The sequence below is a fragment of the Capra hircus genome, chromosome 13, assembly GCF_001704415.2.
Source record: "Capra hircus breed San Clemente chromosome 13, ASM170441v1, whole genome shotgun sequence".
NCBI lineage: Eukaryota > Metazoa > Chordata > Mammalia > Artiodactyla > Bovidae > Capra > Capra hircus.
The window spans coordinates 46653648-46680492 of NC_030820.1; the positions used below are offsets into that span (position 1 = coordinate 46653648).

The 26845-nt window shown below is 40.7% G+C and overlaps 1 protein-coding gene across 1 annotated transcript in view; it reads right to left on the reverse strand.

Moving 5' to 3' along the window:
* The window catches only part of SLC23A2 (solute carrier family 23 member 2), a 139156-nt gene that overhangs the window by 19807 nt on the left and 92504 nt on the right, over positions 1-26845 (reverse strand). Inside the window, exons 6-10 of the mRNA XM_018057363.1 lie at positions 15151-15239; positions 14063-14133; positions 12919-13100; positions 1692-1812; positions 865-1021 (exon numbers count right to left, since the gene is read on the reverse strand). Of these exons, the coding sequence (XP_017912852.1) occupies positions 865-1021; positions 1692-1812; positions 12919-13100; positions 14063-14133; positions 15151-15239 (620 nt within the window). The remainder of the gene's footprint in view (positions 1-864; positions 1022-1691; positions 1813-12918; positions 13101-14062; positions 14134-15150; positions 15240-26845) is intronic.

Consider the following 26845-nt stretch of genomic DNA (forward strand, 5'->3'; position numbering starts at 1 on the left):
TCACTATCATTTAACATGCTTAGAACATTTATCTTTGACCCAAGCTTAATATTTTTGGCTTTTCCTCATTGTCAGACAATATGAAAATGTGACATCTGGACAGGGGTGTAAACTGGTACAATCTGACTAAGCTCAGGCTTTATTCTATTAAAAACCTTAAATGCTGGGAACAGAGTCTTCACATTACAACAAGCACGTAATAATCACTGGGTTCACACAAAACACTTCTGGGGCTGGGGTCCAGAAAATGCTACACATGAATCCAAGTGGTACCTCACAGCCAGGGCTCAAACACCCTTGCCACCTGACCAAGAGTTACCCAACAATGAAATTATAACTTAAGATCAATTGTCTGTTTGTGAATATTAGTTTACCTGACAGGTGTGACGAAATTAAAAAAAAAAAGATTATGGCTACCTATTGAAAGATTATACAAATTCCACCAGGCTTGAGCAGTCTACTAATCTTCAGGCCCCTCCTACTCAAGTCTGTTCATTTCGGTAGTTTGGGTACTGTACAGCTCTATACTTGCCTTTCTAAGCTGCTGACCTCAAATCCTGGCCATTAGAGCTCAAATCTGGCAAGGGGCTCCTTGAGCCTGGGATTTTGTCCTAATGGAACCAAAACAATCAACTGGTACAACTGAGAAGAGAGCTGGTTAGTCTCTACAGTCTTCTGGAAACAGAGCCTCCTGCCTCCCTTCTCTGCTATCTGATCCTCTGAAGGCCAGAATGGTGCGACTTTCAGGGCATGCTCTGCAACAAAGAAGGCCTTTGGTGTTGGCAGAGCTTTCTGCCAACTCCCAGCTCCTCTAGGTTGGACCCTTGTGGGCTCCTGACCACTCCTGGCCACCAGAATACTTACATGGGTATGGGACCTTAAACCACGGGGCTACCAGCAGCACACCCTGCCTGGCATCAGTTCGAGCATAGAAGCCATACTTCGTGCTGTCAGGAGGGAAGACATCTGTCACTGTGAAGATGAAGCAGAGTAGCCAGGACACAAGGATGGCCAGGATGATCTGAAGTGGTCAAAGGAAAAGGCTCTGTCAGGCCAACAGAAGTGGTGCTTGCTAGCAAAACATGCCTTCCTGCAGTGGGATTATTATATCTCAGAGCCCATCAGTACTTTGCATAAAAAAACAAATAAAGGATTTGCGTAGAACCTATTCCTTGAATGGAATCACATTTAGAGAGAGTAGTTTCATACAGTAAAGTTATTTAATTTGAAACTGGCCAGTAAAATGAGAATAATGGACAATGGGCCTGAAAGGGCCACGTGGAGTCTGACCTCCCTCAGTTCCAAGGAGAATCAATGTCCTCTCACGTACTGTTAAAAAGACTCCAAGGACTCTTGGGTGGCATTGCCAACTTGATGGACATGAGTCTGAGCAAGCTCTGGGAGTTGGGAATGGACAGGGAAGCCTGGTGTGCTGCAGTCCATGGGGTTGCAAAGAGTCAGACACAACTGAGTGACTGAACTGAAAAGGGACTCCAGAACTGGAAACTTCTACCACTTCTAAAATTTAGGTCCATGATGATTTGGGTGGTCATTAGTACTCTGATATCATCACACAGACATGGTCCCTCAGGACCATTTGCTTAACCCCCTCTTCTCATTATAAACATTTTACATATGAACCAAATGCAATACTGTCTCAAAAAAATTTTAAAAAAAAAGTAATTACTCACAGGGAACATTTTGAAAAGCTGTAACTTATATGCAGTCCATCCTTTCTTGGATTTGTAAATTGGGAGAGGAAATTTAACATTTCTGGCATATTGAGAAAATAGTAATACTAGGAAAATAGTCCTGAGGAGAAAAAGAAAATGAACTAGGTTAAAGGTTGTTACATCTATGTTAAAAATAATACTCAAAGTTTCAATGACAAAATTGACCACATGTGTTCAATTCATTTCTCTAGAGAGCTGCTAGTCCTCTATTATTTGGGAAATGTCTTTTGGAAATGCCATTTTTAGATCTTAACATTTCTAGATATGGAAATGAGATTGTCATGTAAATACTTCAGCTAAATATTCTTTAACAGATGAAGAAAAAACAAAGAATGTACATACTGATAGGGAAAGTTCACGCTATGTGAAGAAAAGACAAGATGCCAGATACAACGTACTGCATAGTAAAATTACAAGTACGAATTAACTAAAAAACAAGCAACTACCACACAAGAGTGCATGTGTACACATATGCATGAATGCAAACAGGTTAAGAAGGACATGATCCAAATGCTCACAAGGATTGGTTTATTCTTTATTTTTCTGTGTGTTCTGATTTACTTGGAAGGGACATAAATTACTTTTAAAAAGAAAAAACTAAACTTAAATATTTAAGAAAGCTATATACAATAGCATTCAATATTAATAATAATATTCCTGGGTTTCCCTAGCATGGCTCAGTGATAAAGACTCTGCCTGCCAATGCAGGAGATACAGGTTCGATCCCTGATCCAGGAAGACCCCACATGTAGCAAAGCAACAAACCCATGTGCCACAATTATTGAGGCTGTGCTCTAGAACCCAGGAGCCTCAACTACTGAAGCCTGTGCTCTGCAACAAGAGAAACCACCTCAGTAAGAAGCCTACACACCGCAACTGGAGCAGCCCCTGCTCACAGCAACGAGAGAAAAGCCCAAGCAGCAACAAAGACCTAGCACGGCCACAGATAAATTTTTAAAAATTATATATACACATACATGTGCACGTGTGCTCAGTCGCTCAGTTGTGTCTGACTCTTTGTGACCCCATGGACTGTAGCCTGCCATGTTCCTGTTCCTCCCTCCACAAGGATTCTCTAGGCACGAATACTGGAGTGGGTTGCCATGCCCTCCTCCAGGGGATCTTCCCAACCCAGGGATCAAACCCAGGTCTCCTGCAATGCAGGCAGATTCTTTACCATCTGAGCCACCGGGAAGCCCAAGAATACTGGAGTGGGTAGCTAGCTATCCCTTCTCCAGGGGAACTTCCTGACCCAGGAATTGAACTGGGGTCTCCTGCATTGCAGGTAGATTCTCTACCAGCTGAGCTACCCGGGAAGCCCCTACAATATATTCATATATAAACAATATTCCTGAGAGATTTCTGTCTCAAGACATTATGTACTGGTCTTCCCGCCCATTAGCCTCCCCTTCCACAGTAGCTGCTATAATCATTCACTTTACAGAGAGAAAGCCAGCAGTCCAAGATCATGCAGCTAAGCTGGCCAGGGGTCTAGCTCTACAGCCTGGGCTCTGAACTATGCTGCCACATTGTGAGGGCAGGGATGTCTGGGTGACTCAAAAGTTTCTCTGTAACAAGTCCTACACTCTTGATCCAGCTATGCTGAGTGCTGTAGGAAGCAGGTGGTCTGGTGACCTCCTGGAGCAGAACCCAACACATCCTCATGTGTCTGGTGCCCCATGTGTGGCAGGTGTGGGATAGCTTCCTATATTCAAACAATGAAGGTACACCATAATATGTCTCATCATCTGTAGGGATTCATTCTTTCTCTTATAACCTAAGGTAGAGTTGACAGGAAAAGAGGATTCTCAAAGTTAAGCTTAATTGTTCCTGGGAACAGTCCTAATTGCTGAAATGGAATTATCAGTTCCATTGACAGCCAGTCAAGTGCCGCTTCACAGTCACACTCCAAATGAAGTGTGGACTGCAGCTGGCTGCCACTCTACCATTTCCTCACCTATGCAGGCACTTCACTGACCTGGTGCCACCACAAAATCATCAGATCAGTACCAGTTCAAGGTTGAAAACATATATGGTGCCCAAGTTATTCTAACTCCCCCGTGAATGGTGATGTTTAACAAAAACCAGTATGACAATGAAGGATACTAAAAGAGACCAAGAATGTCCATTTGCTAATGTGACCACCAAAGGCTTAATTTTTAAAATATACAAACAGCTCATATATCTCAACAACAAAAAAACAACCCAATTGGAAAATGGGCAGAAGGCCTAAATAGACATTTCTCCAAAGAACATACACAGATGACCAACAGGCACATGAAAAGATACTCAACACCACTAGTTATTAGAGCAATGCAAATCAAAACTACAGTGAGGTATTATCTCACACTGGTCAGAATGGCCATCATTAAGAAGTCCAGAAATAATATATCTGAAGATCAGACCAAAAAAGGTCTACAAATGCTGGAGAGGGTATGGAGGGCCCTCCACACTGTTGGTGAGAATGTAAACTGACACAGTCACTATGGAAAACAGTATACAGTATAGAGGTTCCCCAAAAAACTAAAAATAGAGTTGCTATATGATCCTGCAATCCCACTCACGAGCACACGTCTGGAGAAATTTAAAAAGATACATGTACCCCAATGTTCACTGCAGCACTATTTACAATAGCTAAGAAACGGAAACAACTTAAATGTCCATTAACAGGTGAATGGACAAAGAAGATGTGGTACAGAAACTAATCAACTAGACTTCAATTACAATTAAAATCGAGTCAAAGTCGCTCAGTCATGTTCGACTCTTTGCGACCCCATGGACTGTAGCCTGCCAGGCTCCTCTGTCCATGGGACTCTCCAGGCAATAATACTGGAGTGGTTTGCCATTTCCTTTTCCAGGATATTCCTGACCCAGGGATTGAACCCAAGTCTCCTGCATTGCAGGCAGACTCTTTACCAAGTAAGCTACAAGGGAAGCCCAAAATTAAAATAACCTATACCAAAAAAAAAAAAATGATGTGATACACACACACACACACACACACACACACAGGAATACTACTCAGCCATAAAAAAGAATGAAATGATGTCATTCACAGCAACGTGGATGGATCTAGAGATTATCATACTAAGTAAAATAAGTCAGGAGAAAGACAAATACCATTATCACCTACATCTGGAATCTAAAATATGACACAAATGAAGTTATCTATAAAACAGCTTCACAGACACAGAGAATAGATTTGTAGTTATCAAGGTGGTGTAAGGGTGGGATGGATTGGGATTTGGGGATTAGCAGATGCAAAATATTATATATAGAATGGATAAACAACAAGGTCCTGGGACTTCCTTAGCAGTCTAATGGTTAAGACTCCATGCTTCTACTGCAGGGGACATGTGTTCAATCCCTGGCTGGGGAACTAAGATCCCATACGCTGCGTGGCCTGGCCAGAAAAAACCAAAACCAAACGAGACAACAAGGTCCTACTGTATAGCATAGGAAACTATATTCAATATCCTGTGATAAATCATAATGAAAAAAATGTGTGTGTGTGTATATATACACACACATATATGTATAACTGAATCACTGCTATACATCAGAAATTAACACAAAACTGTAAATAAACTATACTTTTGTGAAATAAATTTTTAAAAATGTCCATTTCCTACTCACTGTAGCAGGGGGTTTTATACTTTTAAAAGTGAAAGTGAAAACTGCTCAGTCATATCTGAATCTTTGCGACCTCATGGATTATACAGTCCATGGAATTCTCCAGGCCAGAATACTGAGTGGGTAGCCATTCCCTTCTCCAGGGGGTCTTCCCAACCCAGGAATCAAACCCAGGTCTCCTGCACTGCAGGCAGATTCTTTACCACCTGAGCCACAGGGGAAGCCCAAGAATACTGGAGTGGGTAGCCTATCCCTTCTCCAGCGGATCTTCCCAACCCAGGAATCAAACTGGAGTCTCCTGCATTGCAGGTGGATTCTTTATCAACTTAGCTATCAGGGAAGGCCTTTATACTTGTAAATCCCTACCAATTTCATCAATTTAAAAACACTATCATCATTTATTTTAATATTCAGCATTGTCTGCAACAGAAAATATTTTAAATAACATGCTTGTGTATCAACTGGGAAATGGCTTGTGTGCGTGCGTGCGTGTGCGCACTCAGTCATGTCTGACTCTTTGTGACCCCATGGACTACAGCCTGTCAGGTTCCTCTGTCCATGGGATTTCCCAGGCAGGAATACTGCAGTGGGCTCCCATTTCTTCTCCAGGGGATCTTCCTGACCCAGGGTTCAGACCTGCATCTCCTACACTGGCAAGTGGATTCTTTACTGTTGCATCCCCTGGGAGTAGTTTAATAGACTTTTTGATGCTACTTACCATTGTGCAGTTGTACAAAGAATGAGATAGATTTAAACAGACTGTCTTGGGAAGGTGACCCCAACAAATTATTGAGGTGAAAAATTGTAAAATAATGATAAAGCTGTATATGTGCAATTTGTATTTCTGTACCAATAATGCAAAATATGGAAGGATAAACCCTATATTATTGTTAGTTATTCAAGAGAAGATTTTTTTGAGGGATGGGCTGTGTAGGAGGGTCTTATTTTACTTTAGATTTCTCTGTTTAATTATTATTAAACTCCAAATGCCAAGAATCTCAATGAATTTGGGGAAACAGGTAAAATGAGACTTTTCTGGAATGTCTGGTGATGGGACATGGCAATTTATTAAACTATTCTACTTTTGAATAGGTTTTAAGTTATCCCTAAGAAAAGTAAACGGAAAAATATTTTCAGGAAAAACACTGTTCCCACTCAGAATTTATGTATGGTTTTAGAAATGGCAGATACTAGTTCACCACACTGACTCTTCCTTTAGAGACAGTCTGTCTCTAAAGGCCACATCTATTGGTTGACTTAGGAGACCACAGTGACCCACTACCAATACTCCTACTGCTATAAAGTCCCGTTCCATGTGAATATGCATAATGACAACAAGTGAAGGTAGCCCTTTTTAAACACTGATCGGTTATTTGTATTATTATTTTTTTGTTAAGTGGTTGTTCATACTACATCCTTCATTCATTACTCTACCAGGACCCTCTCGCCTTTAAATTACCTGGTGACATTCTATCAATTGGGAACATTAGCCTTTCTTGTGGAGTTTGCTGTATTTTCTCAGATACACTTAAAATTTAGTTTCAATGGTTTTTGATATGAGCTTTAAATTAATCAGTGGTAAAATCAATCTTTCTCTTTTCCTATCTGCTTTATCTAACCTATTTAATATGTTTCCTTATAGCCCTTTCATGATTTTATTTTCTACATTTGAGTCTTTAATTCAACTGAAATGTAATTTGATATAAATCAGAAATCTAACTTTTTCCCAAACAACTATTTTCTACACAGTTCATTCTCCACTGATTTCAAATATCATATATTAAGTATTAATTTTTTTATTGGTCATGTTTCTATCCTTTCTGTTCTACTCTATTTGGAGAAGGAAATGGCAACCCACTCCAGTATTCTTGCCTGGAGAATCCCATGGACGGAGGAGCTTGGTGGGCTACAGTGCACGGGTTGCAAAGAGTCAGACACGACTGAGCGACTTCTCTTTCACTTTTCCATCCTTTCTGTTCTACTCTATCAATATCTACCCTGTCCCAGATCACAGTGTTAAGTCCTACAATGTGCTTTAATTATTGTTAAGGACAAGTCATCAAGCCCTTCTCCCTATTCCTGCATTGATCCATATTATTTTGTCTTCTTTATTGGCTAGCATATTCAGAACTTTAAATGATTCTGATAATAAACATTCTTATCTCAGTTTATGATTACAACAGGCAGTCTAATTTAAGTCTTTCACCATTAATGTATGTTGTTGTTCAGTTACTAAGTCATGTCCAACTCTCTGCAAACCCATGGACTATATCACCCAAGGTTTCCCTGTCCTTCAGTATCTGCCAGAGTTTGCTCAAACTGATATCCATTGAGTCGATGATGCCATCCAACCATCTCATCCTGTGTCACTCCCTTCTTCTCCTGCCCTCCATCTTTCCCAGCATGAGTCTTTTCCAATTTGTCAGTTCTTCGCATCAGGTGGCCAAAGTATCGGAGCTTCAGCTTCAACCCTTCCAATGAATAGTCAGGGTTGATTTCCTTTAGATTGACTGGTTTGATCACCTTGCTATTCAAGAGGCTCTCAAAAGTCTTCTCTAGCACCACAGTGCAAAAGCATCAATTCTTCAGCACTCAGCCTTCTTTATGGTCCAACTCTCACATCCATACATGAGCACTGGAAAACCACAGATTTGACTATACAGACCTCTATCAGCAAAGTGATGTCTCTGCTTTTTAATCCACCATCTAAGTTTGTTATAGCTTTTCTTCCACGAAGCAAGAATCTTTTAATTTTATGGCAGCAGTCATCGTCCACAGTAATACTGGAGTTCAAGAAAATAAAATCTGTCACTGCTTCCACTTTTCCCCCATCTATTTGCCATGAAGTGATGGCATCAGATGCCATGATCTTAATTTTTTTAATGTTGAGTTTTAAGCCTGCTTTTTCACTCTCATCAAGAGGCTCTTTAGTTTCTCTTCACTTTCTGCCAGTAGAGTGGTATCATCTGCATATTTGAGGTTGCTGATATTTCCGGTTCTCTGGAAATCTTGATTACAGCTTATGAGTCATCCAGCCCAGCATTTTGAATGATGTACTCTGCATATAAGTTAAATAAGCAGAGTGACAATTTACAGGCTTGACGTATTTCTTTCCCAATTTTGAACCAATCCATTGCTCCATGTCCAGTTTTAAATGTTGCTTCTTGACCTGCATACAGGTTTCTCAGGAAGCAAGTAAGGTGTATGGGGCATTTAAAAATCATATTTATCACTGCTAACAGTTTGCAGTTGAAACATAGGTTCAATTTTTAAAAATCATCACCATGTTTTTAAAATAAAAAACATACTGGATTTTCATAAACTTAAAATCTCTAATATTTAATCATCCTTGAGTTCCTGAAATGATAAATACACTGCCCTTTTACTGTATTATCTGTAGCAGCATTTTCCCAAACCATGTTCCAAGGAACATTCCTTTCAGATATGTTTATAGATATAGCGCTTAAAAAATTCAGTATGTGCAGAGCTGTATAGTAAGGCCCTTTTAAGATACTGTATCAAGCCTTTTAAGACACTGAGTTTTAGATGCTACTACCTGAAGAGATTTCCTTAGGGTTTTATACAACCCTAGGAAGGAAAAACTTGGTCCACGATCTCCCTTCTGCATTAGCTCTGTCACAATTTGCCATTAAGATAAAACTGTTAAGTTTCCCTTCTTTTTCAAAGCTCCAGTACAGATTAAACAGTACAGGAATTCTCTCTTCCTTGGAGATGTAATATACTCAATGCCTAACCAGTAGAGCACATCCTTTAGGAATGAAAGTCCTTCCACAACATCCTTGACTTTTCTTCCCATGGTCAAGGGTGTGGTCACACCTCCCCCGCCTCCCCTAACTTATTCACAATGCTCTTACTGAATATCCCTGCTCTGGAACAGATAGTGAGCCAAGTACTAGCAGTGCTGTGTGATTAATATAGAGCTGAGGTCCTGCCCTCACAGAGCTAATATCCAAGCACAAAAGAAGAGCTCTGGAAAATAAAAAACAGGACAAAAAAAAAAAAAAAAAAAACTCAAGAGAAGGAGTCACAGATAAAGCTGAGGAAAATTCCTAGGAACAGAGGAAAAAAACAAAGAGATGAAAAACAGATGAGGAAAGTAAGAGGACAACTCTGGGAGGACCAACATCCTAGAAGTTCCAGAAAAAAAGAGATAAAGCAGGGATGGAAGTGGGGGGGCATGTGTGAAATAATTCAAGATTATTTCCCATGAACACCCAAGATTGCAAAGTAAAACAGCCCGGAGTGCCAAGCCTGAGATGTAAACAGACCACCAAAGAGTAGCAGGCAAGGTTTCAGACATCGTGATGACAGGAAGACCTAAAAGATTCTAGAATCCAGCAAGAATTGGGGACAGAAGAGAAAGTCTTGAAGAGATAATGATTAAGCATTTTATAGGACTGACAATGCACAGTAAGGGAGAAAAAAATAAACCGGAGACCAGTTTGGAAGTGATGGCTGAGTGCTGTGGCAATGACGACCAAGGATAGGATCAGGACTTTTTTCTGGAGGTAGGAGAGAATGATGGGTTGTGCATGGTGAATGAGGACGTGAAGAACAAAGGATCACTGCAGGGCTTCTGGCTTAAGCACCTGTGCTACTACGAGGATGACCTCAGAAGGAAATGGTTTAAGGGGAAGGAGGGAGTCAGAAGCTGGAGTTTTCTTCCTTTACTTTAACGTTTGAGGTGTCTTGTGTAACAGCAAATGGACAGGGTAAGTTAGGGGTTCGATCTGAAAGTCTTGAGTTTAGAGGTCCATGTTACAGGTTCATGTGGAGCCCACCAGCAAAATGCATGTCTGCTGATGCCATGAACTCGATGAGATACCCCAGAGGAAGAGAACGGAGACAGAAGGAGGCCCAGGACCAAATTCTGAGGAGCCCCAACATCCAGAGGTCTGGGGGAGCAGGGGTCAGTTTTGATTATTTACCAAAAAAACAGCTGGAAAACCACCTATTCTATATATATATATAAATAAAAACCTAGATCTAACTCATCCTCCCTAGAGCTAAGTCTTATCACTGCTTTGTGTGTGCATTCCCTTCTTACCTTAATTAGCCCTGCCCGAAGTCTATCCTTATGTTTGCCATTTTCCAAAAAACAAGCTTTGGCACGCATCACTTCTATTTGTTTCCTATTTTTTATTTTGTTGTTCAGTTGCTCAGTTGTGTCTGACTCTTTGCATCTCCATGGAATGCAGCATGCCATGCCTCCCTATCCCTCATCATCTCCCAGAGTTTGCTCAAACTCACGACCACTGAGTCGATGATGCCATCCAACCAGCTCATCCTCTGTTGTCCCCTTCTCCTCCTGCCTTCAGTCCTTCCCAGCATCAGGGCCTTTTCCAATGAGCCAGCTCTTCTTATCAGGTGACCAAAGTGTTGGACCTTCAGCTTCAGCGTCATTCTTCCAGATAATATTCAGGGTTGACTTCCTTTAGGATCTCCTACAGTCCAAGGGGCTCTCAAGCATCTTCTCCAGCACCATAGTTCAAAAGCATCAGTTCTTCAGCACTCAGCCTTTTTTTATGTCCAGCTCCCACATCTGTTCATGACTACTGGAAAAACCATAGTTTTGATTATACAGACCTTTGTAGGCAAAGTAACATCTCTGCTTTTTAAAAAGCAGGGTGATTTTAAATAAGCCTCGACGTACTGCTTTCCCAATTTTGAACCAGTCCATTTTTCCATGTCCAGTTCTAACTGTTGCTTCTTGATCTGCAAACAGGTTCGCAGGAGGCAAGTAGCAGGTAAGGAGGTCTGGTATTTCCGTCTCTTTAAGAATTTTCCACAGTTTGTTGTGATCTACACGGTCAAGGACTTTAATATAATCAATAAAGCAGGTATTTTCCGGAATTCTCTAACTTTTCCTATGACCCAGTGGATGCTGGCAATTTGATCTCTGGTTCCTCTGCCTTTTCTAAATCCAGCTTGTACATCTGGAAGCTCTCAGTTCACATACCATTAAAGACTAGGTTGAAGGATCTTAAGCATTACTTTGCTAGCATATTTTTTGTATCTCTACCAATGTTTTCCCCTGCTTTAACTGTGCTCATTTTTCATCCTGTTTTTCTCATTTCTGAAGATAAGCTCTTCATTTTTATTTGACTCTTCTTGAGAACTGACTGTTCAATAAGTGTGACTAGTCCTGTTATCATCATTTTCTAAACTGTCGTCAATTGTAAAGTTTGGAGTTCTTTTCTGAGTTATTTATAATGGTATTCTCTTGCTTCTAAGTGGTTTGGGGGTTTTAGTCATTCTTTTGTTATTGGTTCCTAAAGTTTACAGCAAGACAGTAAACACAATTTCTCCTTTTTGGAACCTACTGCATTTCACTGAGTGAACATTCTCACGTGCCTTCAACACACCCATCCTGATATGGAAATATTGACAACCTTTGCTGCAATGAGAAAACTAAGAACAAAACTGGATATTTTCTTATACTTTAATTTATAATGATATATGGATTATAATTATGTAAGGATTCACTTTATTTGTGAACCACATTCTAACAGAGAGTCAGAATTAAGTGTTACGGGTTAAGTTCAAGTCAGACTATTTGGGTTTTGAAAAGCATCCTGGCTAACTGTGTGACCCTGAAAAACTAACACTGTATCTTTGTCCCTGGATTTCTTTACTTGTTAAATAGGGATAACACTGGTACCTACCTTAATTTATAATATATACAACCAGAGTTATGTAAAGCATGATATGTAGGCTCAATAAATACTGTTTTTAATTGAATAATTACAGAAGTTTTCACAAAACAAAAAAATTAGAAATCCTCTTGTGTTACTTAATTTTTTAAGAAATCTGACTGCTAAAATTCTAGAGTCTTAGAATCATTTCCTATGAGGTGGTCAACTCTTACATATGCTCTACAGAGATATGCAGAGACTGTGGGTTCTAACTGTGGTACGCAGAAAGCTGTGGCTCTTAACAATCAATCTTATAAAGTTCTGAATGTCTTTACTGACATTACAGAAAAAAGGGATAAGTGACATATTTAATTCACTTCAAGTACTGTGCGAAAGGACTGGCACCGACCAGCAGGACTTTGGCAGAAATGACAGCTTTGTGACAGGTATGCAGAGCTGTCTGACCTGAAAGCGACATCACCCTTGATGCCAACACTGCAGGTCACAGCTCTGTCTCCTGCCAGTCTGGAAGTATTTTTGAGTCTCATTTAAAGGATTCAGCTTCTTGGTATTTCAATTTCCATGTATGAGACTTGGCATGACTCCGAAAGTCAAGAGTTAATGGCAACACCATCTTACTCCTTTCTCAAAGTTTAAAACCTTACAACCCTCCCAATCTTTAGGATACCTCGACTGCATGGCACTTTAATAATTCCCTGGCATGAAACAAATAAACTGTCAGACTAATCTTACATATCTCCTAATGTCTGTATACATGTTCAAAACATTCAAAGAAGCTGTCCCTCAGTGCTGCGAAGGAAGGAGAAGCTGTCCCTCAGTGCTGGGAAGGAAGGAGATTTTTTCTGCCCACTCCTGAGTGGTCTTGGAACACTTACAGCATGGCGATGCCCCAGTGCTTCCCTGCTCTCTCTCCTGCTGCCTGGAAACCAGAGAGGCCAATGAGGGCTACCGTGGGTGTGATGGTCAGGGGCCCGATGTATTTCAGCAGAGCCCCAGGCAGGCCTAGGAGGCCGATGACCACTTCTATCAATGAGGACATGATGATGGCTCCCTGGATCTGGAGCAAGAGAGGACACAGACGTAAGAGCAAGCTGCTTATAAATCACACACTCTAAATGCCACCTGCAACCACAACTGATAATTCTGTAAGGTATCAAGCTATTATAAAATAGGCATGACATAGCTGAGAAATTCCTGGGAAACCCTAAAGATACGAGTGGGTATGATTGGGACCTAGCAAACCTAAGTATGACCATGTATGAGTATTACCAAAATGGGCACTGGACACAAAATCAGTTTGCCTATTCCACTGACCGAGACAGATGTAACTTATCATTCCCATTTAAGACACGACATTCAAAACAAGCCTCAAAGGTACAATGCAGTACAAAGATTCTTGACTTTAAGAAGTAAGCTTCTGCAGGACATTTAAAAGGTAGTGTTACTGACAAAAATTCTAAAGGTGTATTTCTTTTGTACAGAATGGTCATATCTGTGTTAATTCTAAACTAATGGTGAATGGTTTTACACGTTTTGGAAGATCTGGGTAAAATGTCAGTCATTCTTTGTATCTAAGGACTCCCATACCCTATTCTATTCAAATGCACTGAAGCAGACAAATGGCTTTAATTCCTTCAACCAACACAGACAAACGCTGAGGCAAGAATAAATAGTTTTGCAACCTATCAACTCTGTGGCTCCCTCCAAAGGGAGCCATGTCCCTCGGCTGGTTATGCTGGAGGGTGTAAGCAGACAGGTCTGTGGTGGCATAGGAGAGGAGGAAGAGAAAGAAAGACAGAAAAGAGGGCAAGAAACAATACTGTCTGGTGTCACAAAGCATTTCTACATGCTTTATTTTATAGCAATGTCATCTAAATTGAATTTCACAGCACAAATGAACATATCAGTAGCTGGAAAAAAAAAAGAGCTTAGTGTAAGCAACTGCAATATACTGGGCATGACCAACACTGAAAATAAGAAACACAAAGAAGCCGTAAGTAGACAATGCTCATCATTTACCTCGCGTATTCGGGGATACCAGATGTGTTCTGTGTGTAACAGCTCTGTTGTTCCATTGGCAACCGAAACATCTTGAAAACAAAAACAAAGACAAAATTTTTCTTGGAGTGACACTGATGTTTGACGGGACATATTCATTTTACTCTTTTAAAGAAGAATTTCCTCCCTGTTCTAAGTATATCTGTATAAATACCCAACCCTAAAATTTAAGTTACAACAATCTAGCATATCATACTGAAAGGTGGATTCCCTATCACTAATATAACCAAATTTATTCACCAACAAGAGCTCCTGGTTTCTCAGAAGCTGACTGAACTGATGATACACACTGCTAGTTCCAGTCTCATACAAAGACCAACCTTTGCAAGCAGCTCATTGAAATGACCAACAGCAAGGTTCCCTGACTGAGGTTTTAAAAACCTAGATAAAACTGAGGCCCTTTTTCTTTTCCTAAATCAAATCAGTGGTCACAAAGTAACTCCTAGGAGCAAGGAAGGAAATAAGGGCTAGAAAATTCTGCTCCTAGAACCTAAAAATTTAACAGTATTTTGAGAGTACAACAGGTCTGTCTGCTTTCCTCAAATCCCCTATCTGATCTCTTCCTGACCTTAAGGGTTATTTAAGGATCTTTGCAATCACTATGAGGAGGATAGCAGGTGGAATGAAAGTCATTTGTAGAAAACCAAAGCAGCCAGATCCTTAAAAAGCAAAGATGTTTCAGAGAAAGGATGCTGATGCAGCAAAGAGAGTGACTACTGGTGGTTCATAAAACCCACTGAAAGAAAGAGGCAGAAAAACAGCACAAATATTTTTCTATTCTGTTTCCATATTTATCAATTTCACTAGCACAGAGGAATGAGGTCCTTTCCTGGTCCTTACTTGCTCTGGGGGTAGGGATGAATGAGTGGATACAGAGAGAGACAGAAAAACGATCCACAGATTGGAGTATTCTAAGCTGTTTTGTTGGTTGTGTTCCGTGCCTGATTCCAGAAAGGATTTATCACTGCTGGGGGCAGCACATCCAGGCCTCCCTTCTATCACCTGCATTAAAGGACCCCAATGACATATGTGGAAATAACTGCAATTACCTGTGGTGTTACATTTCCATTTATCTAAAGACAGGATGGCTCGAGCAGGGGCCAGAAATGCAAAAGCACTGGCCTGAAACAGGGGTAACCTAAAAGAAACGAGACCAAAACCATGATCACGGCATCAGGAACTACCGAGGTAGTTCACTATTTGACAGCTTAACAGTCTTTTCCACAGACAAACAGCACATGAGTAAACGCAGGCACACCTGGAAAAAAAGCCCCAGTCTGCAAAGATATCCTCGGCCATGCAGCCAGGGACGCTGGCTTCTCCGTTCTCCCCCCCTAATGCTCTCTCCCCAGGGAGCCCCAGGGTAGGTTCTAGGGGAGCTCTGTAGTCAGTGCCAGCACCCCAACACCAGCCCCTGACATTACCACCTTTCCCCTTGGTGGGGGGAACGCAGGCATTTGGGTGTCTCTGTCCTGCTGAGCTTGTGAGCTCCTTAATAAACATCAATGTACCTCTTCTATTTTACCATCCTCCTCCCTTTCAAATTCTTATTGGTTATCATGGGAGAAAACCTATCTCCCCCTGTCGTTCCATTTTGTAAGTCAAAAACTGCCATGAATCACTGGGGATAAGCATTAAGATTACGTTAGTTATCTATCTATTGAGAAAAAGGAAAACTGTAAGTTACAAATCAACAGTAGATAAAATATTCTGTTTAATCATAAAAAATACTCAAGCGCTTATACCCTTATTTCTAAAGGACCCAGAAAACTTGTAGATTCTTTTAAATATCCTGCCTACACTGTCAAACTAAATGCAGAGATCCTCAGATACCATCATTCAATTACATTCTAGATAATTCATATTGATTTTATGAACACTGGTGCTACTCAAATTCAAAAGATTTTGTTCTTTATTATTAGAGTATAATAGAGTATTTTCCACTGGAGTTGTATTAAAGTGGTTCTAATGGGCTAACAGAGGAACTCAATCATTATCTTTAACATTATTTTGAGGGTAAAATATGAAACTAGCCCTTTGGTTTGCAGGGTTTGGAACTTTCAGATATCTAGATCATTCTTAAAATACTCCTAAGCAGCCTTGAATCAGTGTCCTGGCCAGTAGGATAGGAACCCAGCCAGGCTCTCCTCTGAGCTGACAGTTCGTCCTCGCCCTGAGTGATCCAGTAACTGGATTGAGAAACAGTGCCTCTGGCTGAAGGACATAGAACCGCTTTACAAATACAGAGCTGGTACACACTATTCTGAGGTAGCTGAGGCTCTTTCCCCGTACAATCACCTAAACTTCAGATCCCTGGGCTCTCCAAGCAGATGGGACTGTCTGCTCTTTTATTCTGTACTGATGACTGGAAATGAAACAAATTAAACTGTGCTTTTCTTTACACGAGGAGTTGGAAAACCACCTGTTTTTATGAGTAAAGTTTCACTGGGACACAGCCACCACCCTCACTCATTCATGAGCTGTCTGTGCCTACTTTTATGCTTCAATGGGTAGAGCTGAATAGTTACAACAGGGAACACAAAGCCTAAAATATTCACTGGTTAACACACTACAGAAAAAATAAAATTGCTAACCTTGACTACAGGGAAAGTATATCTTAAATATGTGAAGATACCCCAAAAATGCAGAATTTATTTTTTAGTAGACATTTTAGAAGTTAATAAAGTGTTAACTAGATGTCATTAAGCTGAGCGACTTCACTTTCACTTTTTACTTTCATGGATTGGAGAAGGAAATGGCAACCCACTCCAGTGTTCTTGCCTGGAGAATCCCAGGGACGGTGGAGCCTGGTAGGCTGCTGTCTATGGGGTCGCTCAGAGTTGGACACGACTGAAGTGACTCAGCAGCAGTAGCAGATGTCATTAAGAAAATCTGAGCAGATTTTGTAGCCCCAGGAGAGAAAAAGAACCTAACAAGCCCCACACAAGTTCTTACTTTGTTCAAAACTCTGCTGGAAGTGCCTCATTTCTTCTTGAGCATCCAGCTGACCTGAATCCATTTCCCAGTCTAGTCTCTCACCCATCATGTCACACACTTGCACTCCAGGCAAGTAGTCTATGTTCTTACCTCCGAGCCTTTGCTTATCTCTTCGGTTATCAATTCATTTCTAAAGCTCCATTTCTATTCAGTATTTAAAGGACACAGAAAATACCATCTCCTCCAGGAACTATTCTTGGCTCTACTAAGGATCTATAACACACTCCCCTACTTAGGACATTCTGGCCATGATTTCTACAAGTTACTCCCCAAGTTGCCAGGGAACTGCTTCATGATTCTCTGGCGTGGGGTGGGGGGCGGCGCTGGTTAAAAAATGAGCATTTCTTCATCTCACTCAGTCCAAGTTAATCAGAGTCTCAGGTGGAGTCTCTGAATCTGCATTTTGAATAATTACTTCTGGGTGAGGCTGATGCACTAGGCAACGAAGACAACCCCTATGCCAGATGAAGGGATTTATCATTTTGGTCTCTTGATGAACACTTCCTGGGTGTCTGCTTGACACAGGCACACTTATAAAAAGATGAGACAATGGGAAAAACCACCCCTGGGCCCTTGAGGGGTTTCTGTTGTGTGAAAGAGATTATCTATCATGGATATACATGAAGGGTAGTGAGGGAGACGTGCAAGACGCCATGGGAGTCTATTATCTTATTAAAGGACAATAAGTACTTTGGCCCATAAGCAAGAGGTTAGTAATCCACGCAGAGGAGTATAGATGCAAATGAGAGCCACAAAGCAGACCCAGAAATCCTTAAAGAATTGCAGATACTTTACTGTGGGTGGGAATTGGTATGGTGAAGGTCAGAGGGGATCAAAGAGCAAATGCCTTGCAATCTTCTTGTAAACAAGAGGAAAACTAGTGAAGAACCTTGCTCTGAAAGGATCACTTCTGGGGGGAACATGCAAAAGTTGACCTTAACTCCAAAACTATTCTCAAGGCATTCCAAGAGGCTGTGACATAGCTCTGGTTAGTGGTCCTTGTTTCACTGACTCCGCCCATCCTGTGGTGGCCGTTCAGATGACCAGCCTGCCCATGTCAGGGTTCGGCCTCTATAGCTCCCTTCACAGCACTGAAGCCTCTGTGTTGAAGAGCTCCCTACTGCTAACCTGCTTATCTCCCCAAGGGGGTGGTATCACCCTGACAGTAGGAACTGAGCCTGCTTATCCATCACTGGACCCCCAGACTAACTTTCGCTTAGTAATTAATGAATTGAAGGTGTTATTGACAAATATCTTTCGAGAGGAATTTTATTAAACTAGAAATAAGAGGTTATGTCTTTCTGCCATGTTGATTTTAACTACAAATTTGGGGGAGAAATTTTTTAAGATTAAAGGCACTGGGTAGAGAGAGTAGAGTGTTGAATGTGCATGGATTTTCAAGATAAAATCAGGTAACTCTCCCATGCCCCAGAGGCTGGCAGTCCTCCACAGTGCCATCAAGGAAAAGGTATCAAAAAGTTTAAGGGAACAGTCCCACAAGCAGCACCAAGAAGGGATGAAATGCATCTGCCCAGAACTAAACCATTTAATGAAAATGAATAAAGCAAACACATAATTCAACAGCCCAGAGACTACACTCTGTGCCTGGCTTCCTCCATTTACCAAGAAAGAAATCAAGTTTGTAACAAAAACTTTCATCACCAAGTAAACATTTACTTGAATCTAAACTGCAGCACAACTGCAAGTTTGGCCTTAAGAAAAGCAAAATACAATGTCTCAGAGAATATTCTTTTCTTAATTGGAAATATTTCCATACTGTTTACTACACCTACATGTATGTATGTATCTGCCGGACTGCTGAAAAGGAGCTTGTGGGCATGGAGTCCTCTACACAAACACTTCAGCAGGCATCTCTTAAGAATAAATAAATCCTCCCACATTATTGCCCCCTGCCCCGTAATCACACCCAAGAAAGGGGACATGAATTTTAATAACAAGGCCTAATAGTTAGGCCATACTTAAATTCCCCAAATTATTTTAAGATTTTTTTTTAATGTGGACCATTTTTTAAGTCTTTACTGAATTTGTTGCAATATTGCTTCTGTTTTACATTTTTTGGATTTTTTTGGCCAAAGGCATGTGGGACCTTAGTTCCCCAGTCAGGGATCAAACTTGCACCCCTTGCATTAGAAGGTGAAATCTGTCACTAGACCATCACAGAAGTCCTTAATTGTTTATAAAAGTGCTTATATCCAATCACAGTTTCTACACTGCAGCTGGTTATTGTGCATCATATTTGGAGTCAGGCTAAACATTTTTGGCAAAGACTGTTCAGGTGTCATATCTTCTCTGATAGCTCAGCTGGTAAAGAATCGCCTGCAATGCAGGAGACCCCGGTTCGATTCCTGGGTGGTGAAGATCACCTGGAGAAGAGATAGACTCCCAGTTTGATTCCTGGGTGGGGAAGATCCACTAGAGAAATGGATAGGCTACGCACTCCAGTATTCTTGGACTTCCTTGGTGGCTCAGCTGGTAAAGAATCTGCCTGCAATGCGCAAGACCTCGGTTTGATCCCTGGGTTGGGAAGATCCCCTGGAGAAGGGAACGGCTACCCACTCCAGTATTGCAGCCTGGAGAATTCCATGGACTGTATAGTCCATGGGGTCACAAAGAGTCGGACATGACTGAGCGACCTTCACTTTCAAATACTTTTGGCAAAGACTGCTCAGGTGTCATACCTTTTTTATAGCATCACATCAGGAGGCCTGTCAGGCTGTCCCAGGAGGTAAGAAAACTTGGTCAGGGTAGTGACTACCGGAACTCTCCATTTTAAAAGTACCTCTTCCTTTTGCAATGAATAAATTATCTATAAGGTGATTCTTAAATTGTACAAATATTATATTCTCACTAGCTTATTAACATTCTTACAGTGTGGCTTAAAAAGTATAATTTTTAATTTTATCATTCCATTGATATTAATTAAGTGTCCTTTTGGTTTTTGTTTGTTTGATTGTTTTTAAATGCTTTTATTTATTTGGCTGTGCCAGGTCTTAGGTACAGCATGTGGGATCTAGTTCCCTGACCAGGGATTGGACCCAGACCCCCTGCATTAGGAGCTCGGAGTTTTAGCCACTGGACCACCAGGGAGGTCCCTTAGTGTCCTTTTGTAAAGAGCTTTTCTTTTTGTCCAAAAAGAAAATATCATCATAAACACATGGACTCATTTTTTATTCAGTTTAATAACACACTTCCATGACTATTCCTTTTAATATAAACTGTCCCAAATTTGCCCAAAGCACCACAGTTCCAGAATTATACCAATGTCACTACTAACAAGACTACTAAGTTTAAGGCTGAAGCTGAAACTCCAATACTTTGGCCACCTGATGCAAAGAGCTGATTCATTTGAAAAGACCTTGATGCTGGGAAAGATTGAAGGCAGGAGGAGAAGGGGACGACAGAGGATGAGATGGCTGGATGGCATCACGACTCAATGAACATGGGTTTGGGTAGACTCTGGGAGTTGGTGATGGACAGGGAGGCCTGGCGTGCTGCGGTTCATGGGGTCGCAAAGAGTCGGACAGGACTGAGCAACTGAACCGAAGTGAAAGTTTAAGGTTTCTCTTTTTTTCTTCCTTTAGAATATATTTCATTCAGAGTGTGCAAAGTACTATGTTCTAAAGTCTATGAATGAATTCTTTTCCCATGTGACCAGCAATTTGTCATAGGTTCACTTGTTTCTGTTTGTATTCAATTTTAGAATTTGTGTTTCTTCATCCTTTTAGAGTTTATGTTTTGAACATGTCGAATATTTTATGGTTTTAAAATAAAACCATAAAATATATGGTCACTCCCATTCCTATCACCTCCACCCTCCAAATCTCACTTATCATTAACCATTTTTATTAATTTCTAACTTATCCTTATTTCTTCAAACATACACACTGTTTTACAACTTGCTTTTTCCAATATATCCTTAGAACTTACTCTATACCAGTTCAGGAAGATCTTCTTTATTCTTTCTCAGAGCTGCATTCACTGTGATGTATGATAGTCTCCTACATATGGACATTTAAGTTGTGTTAACTATTTTGTCATTACAAATTACACAGCAATAAAAAAAACTTTCTGCATTTATTTTGCATTTGTGGGAGCATATCTGCAGGGTAAATTTCTAGCAGTAGGACTGTTAGTTCGAATGGTAAACGCATATGTGCACTCAATACTGTTAACGCCCCTCCTCATAGGCACTGAACTATTTTCATTCCTGACAGCAGCACGTAACAGTGGCTGTTCTCCTACAGTTTTTCCATCAGAGGGGCGTGTTAAAATTATTTTTGTTAATTGACAAGACAAATTGTGTCTTCGGGTAGATTTAGTTTCTGAAAAAGTGAAAGTGTCAGTCAGTCATGTCCAGCTCTTTGAAACCCCATGGACTGTAGCCCGCCAGACTCCTCTTTCATGGAATTCTCCAGGGAAGAATATTGGAGAGGGTAGCCATTCCCTTCTCCAAGGAATCTTCCCAACCCAGGGATCGAACTCAGGTCTTCTGTATTGCAGGCTGATTCTATACTGTCTGAGCCACACACTCCTGAGAGCAACGTGTAACAATGCCCGTTCTCTCAGTTTTGCCATCAGAGTGGCTTGTCAAAATTATTTTTTGTCAATTGACAAAGGAGACAAATGGTGTCTCAGAGTAGATTTAGTTCGTACTTCTCTTATTATAAAGTCAATTTGATCCTTTCCTATGATGAAGGGCCATCATATAGCTTTTTTGAGAATTGTCTATTGTGTCTTTTGCTTTTTCTATATATATATTTTTAACTTTGACTGTAAGAGTTCTTTCTGTATTAGACACATTGTTGTTTAGTTGCTAAATTGTGTCCAACTCTTTTGTGACCCCATGGACTGTAGCCTGCCAGCCTCCGTCCATGGGATTTACCAGGCAAGAATACTGGATTGGGTTGCCATTTCTTTCTCCACGGGGATCTTCTTGACCCAGGGATCAAACCTGAGTCTCCTGCATTGGCAGGCAGATTCTTTGCCACTGAGCCATCTGGGAAGCCCCAATTAGAGATATTAGAACTTACCTGTATTACAAATATTTTCCCCAGTTTGCCATTTTAAAATATTTTTTACAATGCAAAGCTTAAAATTTTTAAACAGTTAATGGCATTATATTTTCATCCTTTTATTGACTCTTGAGTTTGAGTCCTATTTTAAAACTCTTTCCCTACTCAAGTTATAAAGGAATTCACCTGGTTTTATTCTAATAGTTATATGGTTTCACATTTCTTGCATTTGGATTTCTAATCCATTTTGAGTTGATTCAAAGAAAACTCTTAACTAAAGGCAAGTCTAACGTTTATCTTCATGTCCATGATATTCTGGTCTTATATGTAAATATCAAAAGTATATGAATTAGCTCAGTTAACACTTTCAGTTAGACACACTCCTGGGGGACCTCAATAGAAACCAGTCAACTGGCTATTCTCCCAGCAGGAGGCTTTGTCCAGACAGAGCACAGGAATGTAGGGGGCCTGGCTGGGTCCAATTTAGATAACCTCTTTTTCAAGCATGATAGTATTAACTATTTTAAGTCAAAAGTTTATTACATAACTATCTAGTCAGTCACAGAGAAGCACGAGGGAATTCTTTGATGTGGACAATGCTGTATCTATTGGCTGTGGTGGTAATTAAGTGACTGTACACATGAATAAAAATTCATCTAACTATGCACAGGAAAAAAGGCAAATTTTACTCTATGTCAATTACCCTTCAATAGATTGACTTAAAAATTTTTTTGTCTATACAGTGTCTTTCTTGGAGGAGAAATGGCGTAGATGATTCCTTAAAATACTAGTTATGTCAAATAGTTACAAAAAACACAAAATTAAAAAAGAAAAAGAAAAGAGCTTCACTCTGGGTATTTGACGAGAAGCTCTATCTGTGGTTCAGCTGCTCCTGGTGCAGCTTTTGTCAGGCAGTCCACCTGCCTGAAAAGGAAGGATAAAAGGGAGAGTCAGTGGGCCATGAGGAAGAGGACGTGCATTTTAGAACACGTGGAAACATAAGGGGTAAGTGAGATGTGACAGTCAAAGAAAAAAAGATTATGGGGAATCTTTATTTATTTACTTATTTTTAATTTTTATTTTTACTTTATATGGGGAATCTTTAACCCCACATATAAGAGGACTTAGTCTCCTAGTCATCTGAAGCATCAGAAATATTAGCAGAGAAACAACAGGCTAACTGAAGGGGGAGCCCACTCAGAAAAGCTAGAGTTGAAGGAGTTCACCAGTGGTTGCGTGGCCAAGGAGCACACTCAACCCCTGCCGTGTCATCAAGCACAAGCTGCTCCATTTGGTGTTCCAGACTTGGTGCCCCAAGGCAGGTGCACCCTTATCTGCCTCACCTTACACACCCTTCTGAGGGGCCACTAAAATAATAAGTACCAACAGGCAAGAGTGGACAGGTGCCCGATATTATCTTATTTGATGCTTACTAACAACTTTAATACTACTACCATTTTAGAGAGGAGAGAAGGGACTTTGAGACCAGTCAACTAGCTAAAGCCACACAGCTGAGGACTTCCCTGGTGATCCAGGGGTTAAGAATCCACCTTCCAATGCAGAGCATGTGGGTTTGAATCCTGGTTGGGTAACTAAGATCCCACATGCCACAGAGCAACTAAGCCCGCTTGCTGTAACTACAGAAGTGCACCCGCCACAACAAAATATCCTGTGTTCCGAAATGAAGAGCCCGCATGCCGCAACAAAGCCCCAAGGCAGCGAAACAAATAAATGTTTTTAAAAAGCTAGACAGCTGGTAAACAGTGAAATGGGAGTGATGTCACCTCTGAAGCCAAAGCCCCACTACATAGCTGGTGAGGGGAGCCACGCAAAGCTCCCCTCTTTCTCCAAGGTAGTGACCTCCAGTTTTTCACTCATGCCCATGTTTTTAATATACCACCTAAAATTTTTTGAGTTAAATAGTGTATGTATATATATATATATATATATATATATATATATATATATATATTTTTTTTTTTTACACGTGGAGGCAGGAAAAACCTACAACTTGCTATTAAGAACCTACTTAACATGATACACTCACTATCATCTATACAGTAATGCTGGCAAAAATGTTCATTCGGAATCAACCGTGCCTTTGGCCCCATCTCCCAGTTTAGAACTGTGGAACAAATCAAATACCACAATTAGACATATTCAGACCATGGGATGTTCAACAAGACAACTGCCCTGGACTCTTTAAAAAGAGGACCATGTATTTTGATTTTTAAATTCTACCTATAAGTAGAAACATATAATATTTGTCTTCCTCTATCTGACTTATTTACTTAGTATAACATGCTCTAGGTTCATGCATGTTGTCACAAATAGTAAGGTTTCATTCTTTTTTATAGATGAGTAGTATTCCATTGTGTGTATATATATATAAACCACATCTTCATCCATTCATCTATCAGTGAACACATAAAAATCAAAATAAATGAACAAACATAACAAAACAGAAATAGATTCATAGATACAGAAAAAACTGGTGATCATTAGAGGTAGAGGGTGGAGGGGATGAGTAAAACATGTGAAGGAGTTAAAGAAGTATAAACTTCCAGTTATAAAATAAATGTCACCTAGGATGCACTATACAGCAGGAGTCAATAAATAAAATAATCACAATTTTATAGTCAATAAAAATTGTAATAGTTTTGTAGGGTGACAAATGGTAACTAGACTTATTGTGGCAATCATTTTTTAATGTATAGAAATATCAACTCTGAACTGACACAGTGTTATAGGTCAAACAGACCTCAATTTAAAACAAAAAGGTTGACATCTTCCACTATGATAGTGTATTTCTCTATTTCTTTTTATAGTTCTATTAGTTCTTGACTTCCATATCTTGAGCATTGTTGTTATGTTTATGTATGGTTAGAATTATTACGTATCTTCCTGCCAAATAAAACCTTTAATCATTACGTAAAAAAAAAAGTAGATCATGTGGAAGAAAAATGTATCAGACCACAGAAACACAACAAATGCACCATACAAACTTAACTGGATCCTGGTTCAGAGAGGTGGCCAGGATAGCCGTAACAGATATTTTAGGGACAACTAGGGTAATTAAACATAGATTGAGTATTAGATGATATGACTCAAATTTATCAGGTGTGGTAAATAGTTACACGAGAGACCCTCATCTCTAGGAGAGTATTTAGGAGTGAGCCATCACCATTCTGCCTTCAACTCTCAATTAATTCAAAAAGTTGCATATATACCCCAGCAAAAATACATATACAGAGAAAGAATGTGAGGGAAATCCAAGTCTCCCAAACCCCAATCTAAGCACTGCATCTCTCCATTCTTCTAAATATTAACAACAGTTAAGAGTTCAAAGCCTCTGACTTGAGATCCTGAAGTATCCTGGAGCCACCCCCTAGTTAGTGAGCACACAATATGAACCAGCCTTGGAACCCAAGGAGGTGAAAAACAGGGGATCTCAGGACAGACAACTCTGTTAGAGTTGTCAGGCTGCTGTGCTAGCTACTGTCTTAGCCAAAATCTACCTTTTCTCAGCAAAGGAAAGTTCTGTGAGTCTCCAGCAGGCCTATTATAGCCAGGAGAGGCTCTCAAGGAAAGGGCCTCTCAGCCTGCAATTTTGTCTTTTTCTGGAAAGCTGACAGAAAGGACTCCAAGAGGAACTGGATGTGGTCCCCAAACACAGCACCTGCACACCTTAGGGAAGGTCAGAAAAGGTCAGCATGATGTGCAAAGGGCAGAGTCCATCCCAGAGGGCTCTCCTTCATCCCCAGCTATGCACTAACACCTGCAGTCAAGGGCAGGGACTCTGGGAAGCTCAGAGTTGCTACCCAGGCTTGGTCTCTGATGGAAAAGACAATGGCAGCCAAAGTGATGCATTGACTGAGTCCTCCCCAAAGCCAGGGAGGCATGGCTGCTGCGGGCTGGTTAACACCTGGGTTGGGAGACTCTGACTCTTGCCCCCGCTCATGGGATTTTAAAGGTTTTGCACTAATTCCTACAAAGACCTCAAGGGGAAAGGTGGATTGAAATCAACCAGAATGAGAACTGCTGAAACCTTACTCAAGGGCACTGAGCAATAAAAACCTTGTTAAAAGCCAAGTGCAGGGGACCAAAGTCAAAGGAAAGAAGGAAGAAGGAAAACGTTGGATGGAAGGAAGGGGATGAAAGAAGCAGCTGTAACAGAAACATCCCATCCCCAACAGGCAGAGGCTCTGGGAAGCACTGAAGCCACAGAAGTCACACAGCTGGTGCTGAGACACATGATCTCCATTCCAAAACAAGTCATGATCTCTGGAGGAAAGGAAACCACGTTCATGCCAGGGGACACGTTCAGGGAAGGAAGGAGGGTCTGCAGCACGTGCTGCATCAGACACATTTTCTGTGGCCTTAGCCAGCCCAGCTCATGGAAAACAGACCTCCAAAGGAGTATTTTTGACATAGTATCATAAAGCTGGCACTGCAAGCTCATGGTTCAGGTTTGTAAAGGCACACCTCTGTTTCACTCTCACTTTTTCCGTATCACTGTTGGTTATTTTTATGCAATGAAACAACTTTCCAGAAACAGCAGGCCACTCTTCAGCACACCCATGTGAAATGTGGAGCAAGGATGACCTGGCCAGAGCCCAGAGAATGGAAATGGTTACACTTCCTTCCCCTGCTCTAGACCTGCAATTATGGTTTTGGCTTCCTCACAATAAAGGCCCTATCCCTCAGAGGCATG